General features: G+C 43.6%; 2 protein-coding genes across 2 annotated transcripts in view; both read left to right on the forward strand.

Annotated features, from left to right (window-relative positions):
- Positions 1-16,233, forward strand: part of gfra2b (GDNF family receptor alpha 2b) — a 159,340-nt gene that overhangs the window by 48,006 nt on the left and 95,101 nt on the right. The gene's annotated exons all lie outside the window — the stretch shown is intronic.
- Positions 13,243-15,444, forward strand: LOC308383630 (general transcription factor II-I repeat domain-containing protein 2B-like). The gene is made up of 2 exons (XM_080861674.1): positions 13,243-13,344; positions 13,990-15,444. The coding sequence occupies exon 2, from the start codon at positions 14,026-14,028 to the stop codon at positions 15,391-15,393; it is 1,368 nt and encodes a 455-aa protein (XP_080717800.1). The 5' UTR covers positions 13,243-13,344; positions 13,990-14,025; the 3' UTR covers positions 15,394-15,444.

The following is a 16,233-nucleotide window of genomic DNA, read 5'->3' on the forward strand; positions in this document are numbered from 1 at the left end:
TGAAACAGGAGCTCACTGCCTCTCATCCATGTTGAGTGTGGCCTGCACAGACTCTTCTCCATTTAAAGGGATACAGTGGCTTGCAAAAGTATTCGGCCCGCTTGAACTTTTCCACATTTTGTCACATTACAGCCACAAACATGAATCAATTTTATTGGAATTCCACGTGAAAGACCAATACAAAGTGGTGTACACGTGAGAAGTGGAATGAAAATCATACATGATTCCAAACATTTTTTACAAATAAATGACTGAAAAGTGGGGTGTGCGTAATTATTCAGCCCCCTGAGTCAATACTTTGTAGAACCACCTTTTGCTGCAATTACAGCTGCCAGTCTTTTAGGGTATGACTCTACCAGCTTTGCACATCTAGAGACAGAAATCCTTGCCCTGAACTCAATTTGTAGAGCTCCGGACTACTTTATCCAGAGGAGAGCGTTATGTTCATCTGCACTGATTCATATTTAGTGGATGTGGTGTGATCTCGAATAATCCTCCTCTCTTTAATGACCAAAATCAGAACTACTGTGAGACTCGAAGGGTCCACGGTGACCCCCAGCTGTGGGGATTGTTTTTATCTGACACAGGAGCTGCTGGTCCACAGCTGCCACACTCTGTGACTTTGGTGTTTTGCCTTCTAAGATGTTAAAGATGAAAAGTGTTCTGCTGTGTGGATGGATGCGATTGGATTCAGGTAGCAACATGTCTCAGGTCCAGTTCTAACCCACTGGATGCTGAGCTGCCATTAAAAGAACAAATCACCTTCTTCTGCCTGAAAATATACAGAGACATAAATGCCAACAAAGCTGAGTGGGTAGTAACAACAGATGGCCACCTTTACAGAAAATAAAAGCATGAAGCCAGTGACAGAAGCACAAACAGCTGTTAGAGGTGTGATTCAGCCTTTTGTTCTCACAGAGTCGCAGCAGATCGGGGTGAAATCAACACGTCTGGCATTTCTCGCGAAGGAGCACATCCAGGTGAAAGTACAGCGAAAGGATAACTCACTTTGTCAGACTGAACCAAGAGCTGAAGATGAGCTTTGAATCCAGTCTTCTTCCACACATTTCTAGTCCCTGAGAGATGAAGTACATTGGGACTCGTCACACTGTGACAGACTAGCACAAAGAAACATAAATGGATATGAGACGATATGAGTGGACCAAAAGAACAGAGTTATTGTTTTATCTGAGCGAGTGTGGCTGGGAGTGGAGTCAGGGTGGAGGGTGGAGGGTTTTGGCCAGTCTAAGCTGTCCCCAGAGGGAGTTGGATAGAGGATGGGAGGCATTAGTCAGCTCTCTGCATTGTCAGTTGATTCCTTCAGCTCCGCTCCGAGCTCCCACTGCGACCGATCACCTCCATCTCCTGCAGCTGAAACATGCAGAGGGGGCGGAGGTAGGTGAGGCGAAGCCACCTGTGGAGGTAGCAGGTGCTCTATTGGAACAGGTTTGGATGCGTCATACCTGAACCACACCTCCACACTGCCACCATTGCCATGGTTGCCAGATAGAAACAAGGACTGACACCTCATCAAAGAATGGTATTGGCCAGATGTTTCCTTGTGACATCACTATCAGTTCTTAACAGTGAAGCTTGAGGCTTCAAGACTGAACCCGTGGGTGTGGTCACAGCTGTAGTAGTCTGAAGTAGTCTCACCACAAATGTTACACACGGGGCTCAGCATGCACTCTGCTTGAAATAAGTCAGTCTGAGGCTTATTTCCACTGTTATAATCATTGAACACTGTGACCAAAACAGCCTTTGAGAGCGCTGCTTCCTCTGTCTTTGTTCTGTCTTTCTGTGATCTTCACAGTTTACATGGAAATGCAATTAAAAAGTCATTAAGAGAGTAATGTGGGAACGGCAGAGCTCGAGTAAACAGCGCTCTCATTATGTTAATGTGATCAGAGGAGGCAGAAACACTGAGGATATACAGATATTCTCCCCTCAGCCATCTTTCTCAAATGTATCAGCTGACTGTGAGTTCTACCTTTGTGCACAAAGGTAAAACGCATGTGCAGCTTTAATGGTTTTATGTCTTTTGTGTTTGCTTCAGTCTCACTGCTTTCTTACGATTACAAGAAAATAACCCATAAGTCATAAAGAGTGACAGATGTGCGTCAAATCCAGATGTTTTTAGAGTTGAACACATGGTGCAGGTTCTTTCACTGCCTGGCAGTGCTGCATAAACCATACACTTGAAATTTGACTTTCAGATAAAGAGATGCTGTTTTTAACATTCTTTGAATTTTACCCAAATTTGTTTTCATCTTTTTTTTTGTGCCCATCTGCCTGCGAACATTAATGATATTCAGATTTACGGAGCTCTTCTGTCCTGGAAACAATTTAAAGTCGACTATAAAGGATGTGAGTGCCTCAGCTTCCCGTGATTCTCACCCAGCGGAGCTGTAATCCCAGAGGACGGCTCAGCGGTTTCCTGCAGGCACGAGGAGCTAATGTGGAAATATGGAAATTATGATTTAATATTAAAAATATGTCCATACTGAGTTTAGGAAGAAAATAATGGATCCAAATAAACTTAAAACAATGTGCTGCCACAGAGAGAGCGGCCATGAAAACTCATTAACAAGCAGCCAGAAAATCCCCAAAATAAAAATCTTTCAAAGAGCAGATCATTATGAAAAGTAACGTATAGCTAAACACAGGGCATGCAATATGAACAGTCAACTGAATAATGGAGGATAAAAAGGATGTGTTGTTATATTGTACACATACTGTACAATATACATTTGAAAAGGCTGCCAAAAAAAAACAATTAAATATTCAAAATGCTGAAATAAGATTCAGAGCATTCAAAAGTAAAGAACAAACTGAAATAAAGCTGAATTTGTTTAGAGTCAGATGTTTGGTAGAAATTGTTTTTGCTTAATAAATAAATGATAACTGGTACTTATATACTTATATAGTTCCTCTATACTCAGTGTGAGCACTCAAAGGGCTATCTTGCTACAAGTCTCATTTACTAAATCACGCATCCACTGGAACACTATTGATATAACGTCGTTCTCACACCTGAGCTGGTTAGTCTGTTTTATCAACCTCTTATGTTCTCCTGAAAGTCCGGGGACGTGGGAAAGTAACAAAAAGGAAGATGCTATCACTTCCATCCAGTCTGCAGGGCATGACGGCTGTTCTGCTGAGCAGGACAAAAAGAGCGAAGGCAGGCCCCTCAGGGCGAGTGCGAATGAGCAAAAACCAACTGCAGAAGGCACATAACAGAATCAAAATACTACAATACTACTACAACACTACCACAAGAGGCGTGAGTTTCTCAAAATGGGCTCATTGAGTCAGCACGGATAAGATCTTGGAGAGGCTACGGCTGCTGTGAATACTTAGAATAAGATCTCTGACTGCAGACTGGATACATCTCGAAAGGGCTAGCCCGGAATAACGTCTCTGGGCGCAAATTGGATGACATCTCGGGGAGGCACACTGCCGTGGGTTCTCTGAAATCGGCTCCTTGAGCACAAGAAATGACAACTTCACAGAACACAAGTATGGCGAAGCTCGCGGCTCTCCAACGGGAGATTGAGAGACCAGTGTTGGACTGTAGAACTGCTTTAAAATTCATATGAGTTGTTTGCACTAAAGTAAAAAAGCACCATCACTTATGCGGATACCCCTTCAGCGCCAGCTGAGGTCGCAAGGCTGGAGCCGACAAAAACACCCTGATGACGACTGTGTTTAGTCTGTTCCTTCCCATTCCATGCAAGGCCACCTGGGTTGGCTGGGAGACTGTTTACCTAGCAGGGTGAAGGACACTGTCTCAGCTGAACTCTGGACACGCACACACATACATATAGACTGATATGCACACACTCATCCCCCCTCCCTTTCCAAACGCCTTCGATGCTTATTCCCTTCCGATGCCACACCCTTTACCCACCCCTGTTGCTTGTCATGTGTTTCTTTGGTGTATTAAGAGTTTTTTTTCATGTGCTATGTGCAGAGGTGTTTTTTCTGTTCTCAAACTGATCTCCCTGTTGGAGCTCAGTCTGGGGGGAGTTTTTTTTTCTCCTTATTTTTCCTCATGTGGTGCATTTTCCATTGTTATACCTCTCTGACCTGTCTTCCCCATGTGATGTTTTGTGTAATGTACGTATGGTTGGAGGGTAAGATGGCGCCGCCATTGCGTGCAATAGGTTGGCAGCCTTATGAAATTTCCCCTTGTGGGACTAATAAAGGTATATCAAATCAAATCAATACTGCTGAGGCTTTCAGTAGAAGAGCTAACGAGGGAAACTTGAAATGACTCGATATCAGCCATGTACACAGACTGAGGTCACAGGGTGATGACACGTTTAATCTCATATTTCGGACAGTTCATGTTCCTCAGTTGTAGGTGACCTTATATAAGCTGAATGAAGCCAAACATCAGGATCATGTTTAACCTTTTCACACAAACAGAAGAAGCTGATTGTTTCACAATAAAGTTGTAAAGTTCATTTTGGGAGCAGACTGAGTCTGAGTGACTGATGTAACCCACAGTGCTGTGGAACAAGGCAGAGAACCTTCACTGTGGAGTTTACACATTGTCCTTGTTCAACTAAGGTTCATTTAAATATGACACTGAGGCCTCCAGGCTGTTCACCTTCCCGCTAAAGCGCTAAAGTAATGTCCTTCAGTGACACAGGTGGTGTCCTCCGGTGCTATTTAATGTAAGGTAAAGAGCCCACAATAACACTTTATATTGAAGCCTGTTAATAAGGGTATAATTCCCCTGTAAGTACATGTCATGTCAGCATGTTTTATTTTAAATCACAGTGTAATTATATTTACCTACAAATACTTAAAGCCAGGCACACTGGAATAAGGAGGTATCGAGTCAAGTTCTTACCGACCCTACAGTATTAGAAAGAAACCCCAATAATCACATGACCCCTAAAAGCAGCACTTGGTGACAGTGGGAAGGAAAAACTAATGTTTAACAGGACGAAACCTAGGCAGAACTAGGCTCTCTCTTTCTATCCTTGATTAATTTGGCTAAGTATCTGAGCCAAATTAATCAAGGGTCAATGTCACGGCCGGCAGGCTGACACAGGCGGAAGGACTCAAGTGCAGACACCACTCAGAGGCACGTGAAGCGAATGCAAATATCCGAAACTTTATTTACAACATATAACAGAACCGACAGGGTGACAACTCAAATAAACACGACACCTGGTGTGATTTACTAAACCCTGGGGAATAATTAAATTCAGACCAGTCACTGTAAGTTCAGATTTAGCTATGACTTCAAATGATGAAAACACAACTAGCTCATCTGATTGATTATCATCACAACGAGCTAATAAATCCCTGCAGCAGAGAACAGAATGCCACTAGTCACACTATGAAGGTTAAACTAAGATTCCCTGGAATCTAGGAAAGTTACACAAGCTCAATACAAAAACACTCCAGGTGAATACTATAGACGCTGCCCTACCGAAAGAGGCACTATGTGAGTCACTCTATGTACACATTTACAGTGAATACATGGTTCGCATTAATCATTAAGTGGTCAGTGAGGGAGTACATGAGGGAGCCTTGGGGCTGTCGTGGACATGGCTGGGAACCGACACTGGGACATATCCAGAGCAGGAACCTGGGAAGAGGGGTAGAGGAAAAAGGGTGGAAGCGTGAAACTCAAGTCACTGAAACAAGAAGTTAGTTACTATTCCAAACACAGGTCCCAGAAGTAGGTTGCATCTGCAAACCGTCTTACTTTCTACAGGCGGAGGCGAAGCATAGAGGGGGAGACGGCCTGGGTGACACGAAGAAAGTATTCAATGCACAGTCCATCCTCTTGCTCTGTATGACATCATAAAAATCCCAGAGCTTGCCATAACTTCACTGTTGAAAGCAGCCTGAGCTTTGTTACAGGGATTACTGTCCTGGTTGTTTCTTTACACGACAGTGAGGAATAAACAGTCTGCAGGCTTGGACTGGGATGTTTTACGCTGTATAACCTCCTTCAGTGTTTCAGTTTTTCTAATGATTTTAATGGTTTGATGTCTTTGTGTCTGCATTCAGAGTGAGTGAATTGTCCATAAAGACGAGAGTTTTGTTGGCCACAGTAAAAATCCTTTTTGTTGTAGCAGGGACCTCCTGTGGAGCTGCCTCTGCTGCCTTTGTGTAGATATGAATAAAAGTGTTTGGGAGTCGTGCAGCTCGCTGCAGCCCGAGCTGCTGAAAGTGCAGGATTTCCTGCGGCTCAGGCACACAGTGACCTGACAGTATTTAAGTAATTGCTTGGAGTAGATTGCCAAATCCTTTAGCTAATAGATCAGGGCACTTAGTATTGACTGAAGCCATTTAGCATGCATGCTAATGTGCCGGGCTTTAAGTATTCTGTCCAGTGACTGGCTTGTAGCAGCAGCTAATCACAGAGGTGCTTGGTGTTCAGCCTGCTAAATGACACATTTAACACTGACGTTGGTATTTAGCATGTAGTCAATAAATGGCTAATTTACCAGTCTGACTAATGACTGATGTGTTTAGCATGCAGGCTAATGAGCGAGGTATTTAGCATGCGGGCTAATGAGTAAGCTGGAGGCTGATTAGTATTGCTCCGCAGAGAGACACCACTGTTCGCTGTTCACTCATCTCATTCTCAGCTGCGTGTCACACACACACACACACACACACACACACACACACACACACACACACACACACACACACACACACACACACACAGAGTGTGTATGTGTGTGGCGAGCGTGAGCAGGGAACGACTGCAGTCACACGTAAGAACGAGGTTTTTACTCAGATTAAATCCACACCCATTCCTTCTCCTCACAGGAACCGTGAGAAAAAACCAGGGCTGGGCAGTTAATCGGAATTTAATTTGATTTTAACTTTCACCAATTATGAGACCATAAAGAGGATAAATCATCCATTTTAACAAGGTAATTTTCCACAGATTTCTTGTGCTGTAAATGAAGTCCACCTCTTTTCTGTATAACTGTGCATTTCCACCTCTGCCTAAAAGCCGAGTTTAGTATTGAGAAGACAAAATCATGCCAGGTATTCGTAGGTGAACCTATGCAGGGCGACCCTCCCAGCCCAAGAAGTTAAAAGTGCATGGAGAGCTAATGCTAACATGCTGGGATGGCAGTAATCTGAATCCTGGTGATTGAGCAGCATGAGTACAAAAAGCCTGCGATCTCATTGGCTTTTAAATGGTCACTTTGAAGGCGGGGACAGGTGACACTGGTTTGTCTAAGGCTGAGTCGGTCTGTCATCATTCTGCGAACAGGGTTACGTTGGTAACTGCATGCAGTCTGTTTTTAATGACACTTTGATCAGCTGTCGTGGATTATACACAGAAAGAGTCCAGCCAAACGGTGCAGACACGGTGACGCAGTGTCTACACAGCGATATGGGCATGGCAGCAGAATATGACGCTGAGCTGAGCGCTACAAACACAGATGAACTGAGCTCATCGCTGCAGACCAGCTCAGTGTGGTCCTGTCGTGTTGGCATTCTGTGTGTGTTTAAATGATTTAATCTTCAGCAAACAGAGAGCAGCCACAGTCGGTCCAAGTCACACTGTGATCATTAGACACGGGTTGCCTTCCACCAGGTTCCTCAGAGGTTGTGGGAGTTGCATGCTTGAAGTCTGGGTAACCAGTTGGTCAGTGGGAGAGCTGGCAACCAGCAAAGTTGGTTTATGACAGCAAAAAACTGATTTTTGCTTTTCACAAGGAGGTTAGCGTGTATTTTCACTCTGGTGTGAGCTCTTAGGAAAGGCTGTGGGCATTTCACTTTCCTGGATTAGGACTCATTGATGTAGTAACCTGTGAAATGACTGTGAGAATTATTCCACCCTCAGTGCTTTACCATTATGAGTGGCATCCAGATACTAATAGAGATGATGTGCTGAAGTGTTAAAGTTAAAATTACAGCCACTTAGAAACTTTTGATGTTAATAAGAAACGACAGAAACATAATGTGTGTCATAGTCTGGCGAGGGCAGACTGTATGAATTGAAAAAGGACCCAAAATGCAGACTCCAAGGAACAGGGAACAAAACTTGAATGTTAACAAAAAGCGAGCCGTTTAATATGGCTGGAAAAAAAAGGTACAAACAAAGGGCAAGGCAAACTGAAGCAAAATTAACACAAACCTAAACTGGGAAATCTAAACAAACAATAAGAAAAACCTAGACAAGAAACTTGGAAGCATGGCATAGGAAACATGGCGTGGACAACAGACGACCTGACAATCACACACTGAAAACAGAGGACTTAAATACACAGGAGGTGATTAGGGGAAGTGGAGACACATGAGGAAACAGCTGGCACACATGAACATAATGACGTCACAGTGGGAGAGTAAAACTGAACATGATGAACACAGAACACCAGACCTCTTCACAATAAAACAGGAAACATAATGAGACATAGACATGACAACCCGAACTTGACAACGTAAGACACAGACATGAAACGCATGAAGAGCAGGGGAGATTTAACATGGTTGGAAACACGAGGGGAAAATAATAACTAGAAACACTTAGGCATAATAATACAAACTTGATAACATAAGACACGCAGCATGAAACACGAAGGGTGAGGGGAAGCTTAAATACAGGGGAAGAAAACACAAGGAGTCTAATAACCAAATGAACTTAGATAACCTAATGAACAAAATAAACTCAAACTTAAAACGCTGGGTCAAAAGACCCAGGACCATGACAATGTGTTTGTTTTTATTTGTTTGATGTGATGTTTTTTGTCTGAACCAGAACAGCAAATAGACACATTCTGTTAAACATTAAACAATAAAAATGCCTAAAAATGTTCTCTAAAGCCTCACACACCCACACCTACCTGGAACTGTAACATGCAAACTCACAGCTGTATAACACACACAGGATTTTGCACATGACAGGAATCAGTATAGATTAGTCCCACAGTCTTCAAACGCTCCACTGCTCAGTCAATGAGCATAAAGATCGAAGCTGCAAGCTGCAAGCTGCAGTTTCACAACAGAAGACAGTTTAGTGGAGCTTTATAGCAACAGCAGAGCTCTTTGGAAGCTTAATTATTTATGAGTAGATGGTCCGGCTCTAATGCCACACAGCGGTACCAGACACGGCACGCCATCGATTATCTGAAAGCACAGAAAGTTAAGAAGGAGTGCGCCCGCGTTTATCGGCTGCCTTGGGATGCTGCTGACTGCACAACTTCCCCAATCGACAACTAACGTGTGTGTGTGTTTTAGTTGGGGGGGGCTATCGAGCAACTACGCTTCACAGCACACACAGAGTGAACAAAGAACCACAGAAAATTTTACAGTTCTCACAGTTTTAACAAGACTTTCCGGCTTTAGCTCAGCTTTGACAAAAAGGCGTAATTTGTCTTTAATGTTGGGCAAAAAAAGTTTAGCTGCTGAAGATGAACTGAATAAAAGTGAAGCTGAAGCTGGATCTGAGCACGCTCCTCTGGTGTTGGATGAAGCCTGACTGTATGGACGTCTATGAGAAACCAGAGCCCTGCACTGCAAGCCAGGATTTAGCCCTATCCAGGTAACTTCAGGTTAACCCTGGGCTCTGGGCACTAAAGGTAGTTCACTGAGGTATATCACCATGGTAACTCATGCTGCAGGTTAGAGTCCAACATCATCATCTTGATGTTTTCAAGAAAATATCCCAAACTAATCCAGAACCCTTCTGGCTGCAGCCACTCCTGTCCATGTTCAGGTCTGAAGTCTCTGATTTGCGTGAAATTTGTCTAAGAGCAGCGTGAACAGACCAATCACAGCTGTTCGCCATGTGCAGGTCTCTGTTTGCTCATGGGTTTAAGGCAGCACTATGAATGAAGCAAGATAATCTTAATCTAAACCAGAGCTCACTCCAGACTTAACTGAGTCCCCGCATTGCCTCTGAGCAAACACAGCTATGTCCCCACAACATGAGGAACACACACACACACACACACACACACACACACACACACACACACACACACACACACACACACACAGAGAGAGTAATTACAGTGATTAGGCCTGAAATGATTCTCACTTTCTTATTTGGCAGCGCTCACTCGCTCGCTCTGTGTTTACTCATTTACAGACACACACACACACACACACACACACACACACACACTCGACAGGAATAGTAACGACAGCATTTGAGGTGCTCACTAATCGATTGAAACATTTGTTGTTGGAAAGCATCGGAGTCAGACTGGACTCTGGAGGAACACCTGCAGTCATCAACCTGCAGCTCTCCTGAGCTGTGACCGTCCAATCAGAGTACTGCCACAGTCTCATCACCACACCAGCAGGTGTGTCTGTGTTTGCCCACAGGTGGGAGTGCTGTGGAGATGCAGGCTGCGTTTAAAAACCTCATTGACTTTTCAATAATTTAAGCAGAAACCGTCAAACCTTTCTCCGCGCTGGGTCATGAGTGTGATAAGTGTGTTTAAACTGTGGTTACATTTAAAAACTATCCACATATGCCACGTGGAAATGTTCCAGCAAATGAATGAATAACTCCTGCGTGGGGATTCAGCCGCTGACCTCAGCTACATTTTACTGAAGTTTGTTTGTGGTTGGGTGCAAAGTTGAATCCTGCTGGTATGGCTTACCAACAAGCCACACAAATGATTTATTATTAATCTGACTTCTCAAACCAACCAAACCACTGTTAGGACCTGCAGACATCTGAGTGAATATGCGTGTTTAGTTATTCTACTCAGAGGTTTCAGTTTCTACTTGCAGACAAATATTAGAGCCTGCACAGGAAGTGATATCATGACCTTCCTCTCTTACTCTTTGAATGGTACTAATACTCTTTTATTAGAAGAATTCTCCTTCTCTGTCTTAGTGTTGTATTGCTCCAAGCAGTCTGATTATGATTCCTCAGACCCCCAAAACAGATCCTGACCACAGTGCGTACGACAGATTTGAAAAGCTGCGTTGTGGACGAGGCTGTGGGCTCGTCCAACAGCTCACAAAGTTTCCTTTTACAGCTGCAAGTAACATAAAGTCACGATGTAGTAATGGGAATATTACATTCCCACAGGTTATTGTAGTAATGCCTGAGGCCATATTATTATTGGGGTAATAGTAGCTCAGCGGAGAAGTCGTAGATGAAGTCTGATGCACGTCAAATGTCTTTGGAACAGGAAAAGGTCATCAGCTCATCAAGCTGACGTTAAAGCGTGAGCATCCTTTGAGTTTGAGGTTCTCGTGCATGCAGGCTCATGACTCAGATTCAGGTGGAGAACCAGAATTAAAATATCACCGCTCATCTTACATCGTACTGTACAGTGGGGCAAAAAAGTATTTAGTCAGCCACCGATTGTGCAAGTTCCCCCACTTAAAATGATGACAGAGGTCAGTAATTTGCACCAGAGGTACACTTCAACTGTGAGTGACAGAATGTGAAAAAAAAATCCATGAATTCACATGGCCAAGACCAAAGAGCTTTCGAAGGACACCAGGAAAAGTATTGTAGACCTGCACCAGACTGGGAAGAGTGAATCTACAATAGGCAAGCAGCTTGGTGTGAAAAAATCAACTGTGGGAGCAATCATCAGAAAATGGAAGACATACAAGACCACTGATAATCTCCCTCGATCTGGGGCTCCACGCAAGATCTCATCCCGTGGGGTCAAAATGATCATGAGAACGGTGAGCAAAGATCCCAGAACCACACGGGGGGGACCTGGTGAATGACCTGCAGAGAGCTGGGACCAAAGTAACAAAGGTCACCATCAGTAACACACTACAACGGCAGGGAATCAAATCCCGCAGTGCCAGACGTGTTCCGCTGCTGAAGCCAGTGCATGTCCAGGCCCGTCTGAAGTTTGCCAGAGAGCACATGGATGATACAGCAGAGGATTGGGAGAATGTCATGTGGTCAGATGAAACCAAAGTAGAACTTTTTGGTATAAACTCAACTCGTCGTGTTTGGAGGAAGACGAATACTGAGTTGCATCCCAAGAACACCATACCTACTGTGAAGCATGGGGGTGGAAACATCATGCTATGGGGATGTTTTTCTGCCAAGGGGACAGGACGACTGATCCATGTTAAGGACAGAATGAATGGGGCCATGTATCGTGAGATTTTGAGCCGAAACCTCCTTCCATCAGTGAGAACTTTGAAGATGAAACGAGGCTGGGTCTTCCAACATGACAATGATCCAAAACACACCGCCCGGGCAACAAAGGAGTGGCTCCGTAAGAAGCATTTGAAAGTCCTGGAGTGGCCTAGCCAGTCTCCAGACCTCAACCCCATAGAAAATCTGTGGCGGGAGTTGAAAGTCCGTGTTGCTCGGCGACAGCCCCAAAACATCACTGCTCTCGAGAAGATCTGCATGGAGGAATGGGCCAAGATACCAGCTACTGTGTGTGCAAACCTGGTAAAGACCTATAGTAAACGTTTGACCTCTGTTATTGCCAACAAAGGTTATGTTACAAAGTATTGAGTTGTATTTTTGTTATTGACCAAATACTTATTTTCCACCCTGATTTACGAATAAATTCTTTACAAATCCTACCATGTGGATTCATGGATTTCTTTTTTTTCACATTCTGTCTCTCACAGTTGAAGCGTACCTCTGGTGCAAATTACTGACCTCTGTCATCATTTTAAGTGGGGGAACTTGCACAATCAGTGGCTGACTAAATACTTTTTTGCCCCACTGTACCTTACGGACTGACAGGGGGCATCCGCCAGCTGCTGAGGGTGAGGGCCCTCCAGCTTCAGGCTCAGAGTTTAGTCTGAGGGTTGAGAGTCCAGCGGCTGTTTAGATGGCCGTTAGCTGTGAATGATAGTAATTATTCGTGCAGCAGCTGATGACAGGACCCACAATGAAGAGGCAGCGAGTTGATGCCGGAGTACTATAGATGAAGCGTTTGACAGAAAGTAGAAGATGTGTGGCGGCGATGGTAGCTGCAGAGGGTGGACACGCTCTCCCTCTTGTCAAGAATAATTAAACAGGGGGAGTGAAAGGAGAGAGGAGTAGCAGGGAGGAGTGCAACTAAGCACTTTGAGATTCTTCAAAATCAGCGTATTACATACACACACGCACAGGCTGGACAAGAAGCAGGCGTGCAGCTTCACACAGGAGCCACAGCTCATCAGACCAGCTGCTGACAGAGTCCTTGTACCGCCATCACTCCTCATCATCATCAGGCTGTCACTAACTAAGTTATGGGGGCGGGGTTAGACACGCATGCATCTGAAAACAGCAGTGCAGTTCACACTAGAGCAGGGGTCACCAACACGGTGCCCGCGGGCACCAGGTCGCCCGCAAGGACCACATGAGTCGCCCGCGGGCCTGTTCTAAAAATAGCTCACCATAACAACTTACCAGTAAGCTGCATCTATTTTTATTTTTTCTTGCTATTTTTTTTAATCACAATTGCATTGGCGTTAATTTGTTAGAGATAATATATTAAAAAAATGTTTATTATTAAATATTAGATCATGATCTAATATTTAGTGCTAGCTGGTCTCCACGGAAACAGTTGCCGTGAAGACCAGCAAAGGCAAAGGTGAGGAGATGAGGAAAACATGGCGGAAAAAAGGAAGAAAACATATAATTTTCACAGTGAATGGGAGGAAGAGTTTTTTTTTACCACTGTGAAAGATTCATGCGTGTGTCTCATTTGCGGGGCAACTGTGGCAACGGCAAAGCGGCACAACGTGGAGAGACATTTCCGAACGTGTCACACAAGCTACCATGCTAACTACCCAAAGGGCAGCACACTGCGAGCGGAAAAGGCCCGCGAATTAAAGGCAGGTTTGAGCAAACAGCAGTCTTTTTTCACGAGACCGGTGAAAAACTCTCAAAAAGCAACCGAAGCCTCATTTAGAGCTACACATTTCATGATTAAGAAAAAGAAGGCATTTTTAGACGGGGAGTATTTCAAAGAAGCAATGATGATAATTGCAAAAACTGTGCTTAAAGACGAGAAATATGGAAACGATGTAATCTCCACTCTCTCTGATGTCCAGCTGGGGGCAACTACAATTGTTAGAAGAGTGTCGGCTATGTCCGGGAACTTGGCCGATCAGTTGGATCAGGATCTGGCAAAGTGCAGTTGGTTTAGCATCCAGTGTGACGAGTCCGTCGACAGCAGCAGTACAGCACAGCTGATGGTCTTTATCCGGATGGTATTTGATGGTTTCTCCACAAAAGAAGAACTTCTGACACTACTGCCGCTAAAGACAACAACGAAGGGAGTTGACATCTATAACGCGGTGAAGGAGTTTTTCGCGAAGAAAAAGGTACCGTTGGAAAAGCTGGTATCAGTGACTACCGACGGGGCTCCTGCTATGATCGGCCGACATACGGGATTCATCGCTCACTGTAAAGGTGACACAGAGTTCCCAAACTTCATGCATTACCACTGCATCATTCACCAGCAGGCGTTATGCCCAAACGTGATCGGCTTCGAGCACGTCATGACTCCCGTCGTGAAGATCATAAACAGCATCCGCTCCAGAGCTAAACAGCACAGAACATTCAAGGTGCTATTGGAGGAGCTGTCAGCTGAATATGGTGACCTGCTACTACATACGGAAATCCGATGGCTCAGCAGGGGACGGATTTTGCTTCGTTTTTTGTCACTTTTGGGTGAAATCAAGGAGTTCATGCAATCCAAAGGGGAAGACACATCTCTGCTGGAGGACACTGAGTGGACACTTGACCTTGCGTTTTTAACAGACATTACTGGGAAACTGAACCATTTGAACTGTGAGCTGCAAGGCAAAGGTAAGACTGTTGCTGACATGATAAGTGCTTTAAATGGATTTAAAGCCCAGATGAACATTTTCTCTGTGCATTTACAGAGAAAAAAGGTGCTGCACTTTCCCTCTGTGCAGATGGTGCTGAAAGACAATGCTTCTGCATCTGAGACTTTTGACAAAGTTGCAGAAAAGTACACTCAAGTCATAAACCGACTTGGTCAAGAGTTTGAGAACAGGTTTTGTGACCTTGATCAGCTTGAGCCATGTGTCTCATTTGTTTCCAATCCTTTCATGAATGTGGACACAACATGCATTGCTGAGCAACTAAGTTCAATGTTCAGCTTGGATGCTGGACAGGTGGAAATCGAAATTGTAACATTGCAAAATGACGTCCACCTCAAAGCCTATCTGGGTGCACCAAACTTTTGGTGCCTTGTTGACACAGAAAAGTACAGTGGTGTGTGCACAGCAGCTATGAAGGTTGCCAGCCTGTTTGGTTCAACCTATCTTTGTGAATCAGCCTTTTCTGACATGAACTTCATCAAGAACAAACACAGAACACGCCTCTCCGATGCACATCTGCAAGACTCACTCAGAGTTGCAGTGTCAAGTTATACCCCAGATTACAACACACTGGTGAACAGCATGCAATGCCAGGTTTCCCACTAACAGACAAAGAAAGCCATATTAGATGTTCTCAGTGGCAACATTACAGTGTCATGTCAAAGTTTAATTTAATTATTGAAAAACAAATGTGTTTGTTAAGTGTAACATGTGATAATTTGCTTTAAAATGCTGCCAATTTGGTGAAAAGTTCTGTAAAATTTGAAAGTTGATTTTTTGTATGTTACATACATACAAAAATAATGTATGTAACAGTGCATGATTTGTTAAAATTTGTTAAAAAAAAAAATGACAAAGGATGAACTGAAGCTCTGCCATCACGTAATGTCGCATACTGCTGTTTCTGATGTCATTTAAAAAAAAAAAAAAAAAAAAAAAAAAATTTGTTAGTGGTAAGTGAAAATGTTGTAGAAGTGATCACTTCAAAATGTAAATACTTGCAGAGATATATAGAAATAAAGCGTTGCATATTGATATTTATGTTTCCTACCTTGTTTCCTAATTGCATTCTTTATAATTATGGTGAAAAATAATTAACATAATTAGTGTCCGTACATAGATGAATATCATTAATTATTAATGATAACACATAATTAAGTTAAACTGAGGAAATTTGTTATTTGAGAAGTGTGTGTCAAACTGGTAGCCCTTCACATTAATCGGTACCCAAGAAGTAGCTCTCACTTTCAAAAAGGTTGGTGACCCCTGCACTAGAGCCTTTCAGCACTCAGAGTGATTCAAAACATCTGCATCCAAACATCCATTACTTCAATTCAATTTTATTTATATCGCACCAAATCACAGCAGCAGTTGCCTCAAGATGCTTTATATTGTAAGGTAAATACCCTTACATTATACCCAATACAGAGATACCACAACAAACAG

Source organism: Rhamphochromis sp. 'chilingali' (assembly GCF_963969265.1).
Source record: "Rhamphochromis sp. 'chilingali' genome assembly, chromosome: 2".
Taxonomy (NCBI): domain Eukaryota; kingdom Metazoa; phylum Chordata; class Actinopteri; order Cichliformes; family Cichlidae; genus Rhamphochromis; species Rhamphochromis sp. 'chilingali'.

Excerpts from the sequence above, each read along its gene's own strand:
- LOC308383630 (XM_080861674.1), top strand. The coding sequence starts at position 14,026 with ATGTCCGGGAACTTGGCCGATCAGTTGGATCAGGATCTGGCAAAGTGC.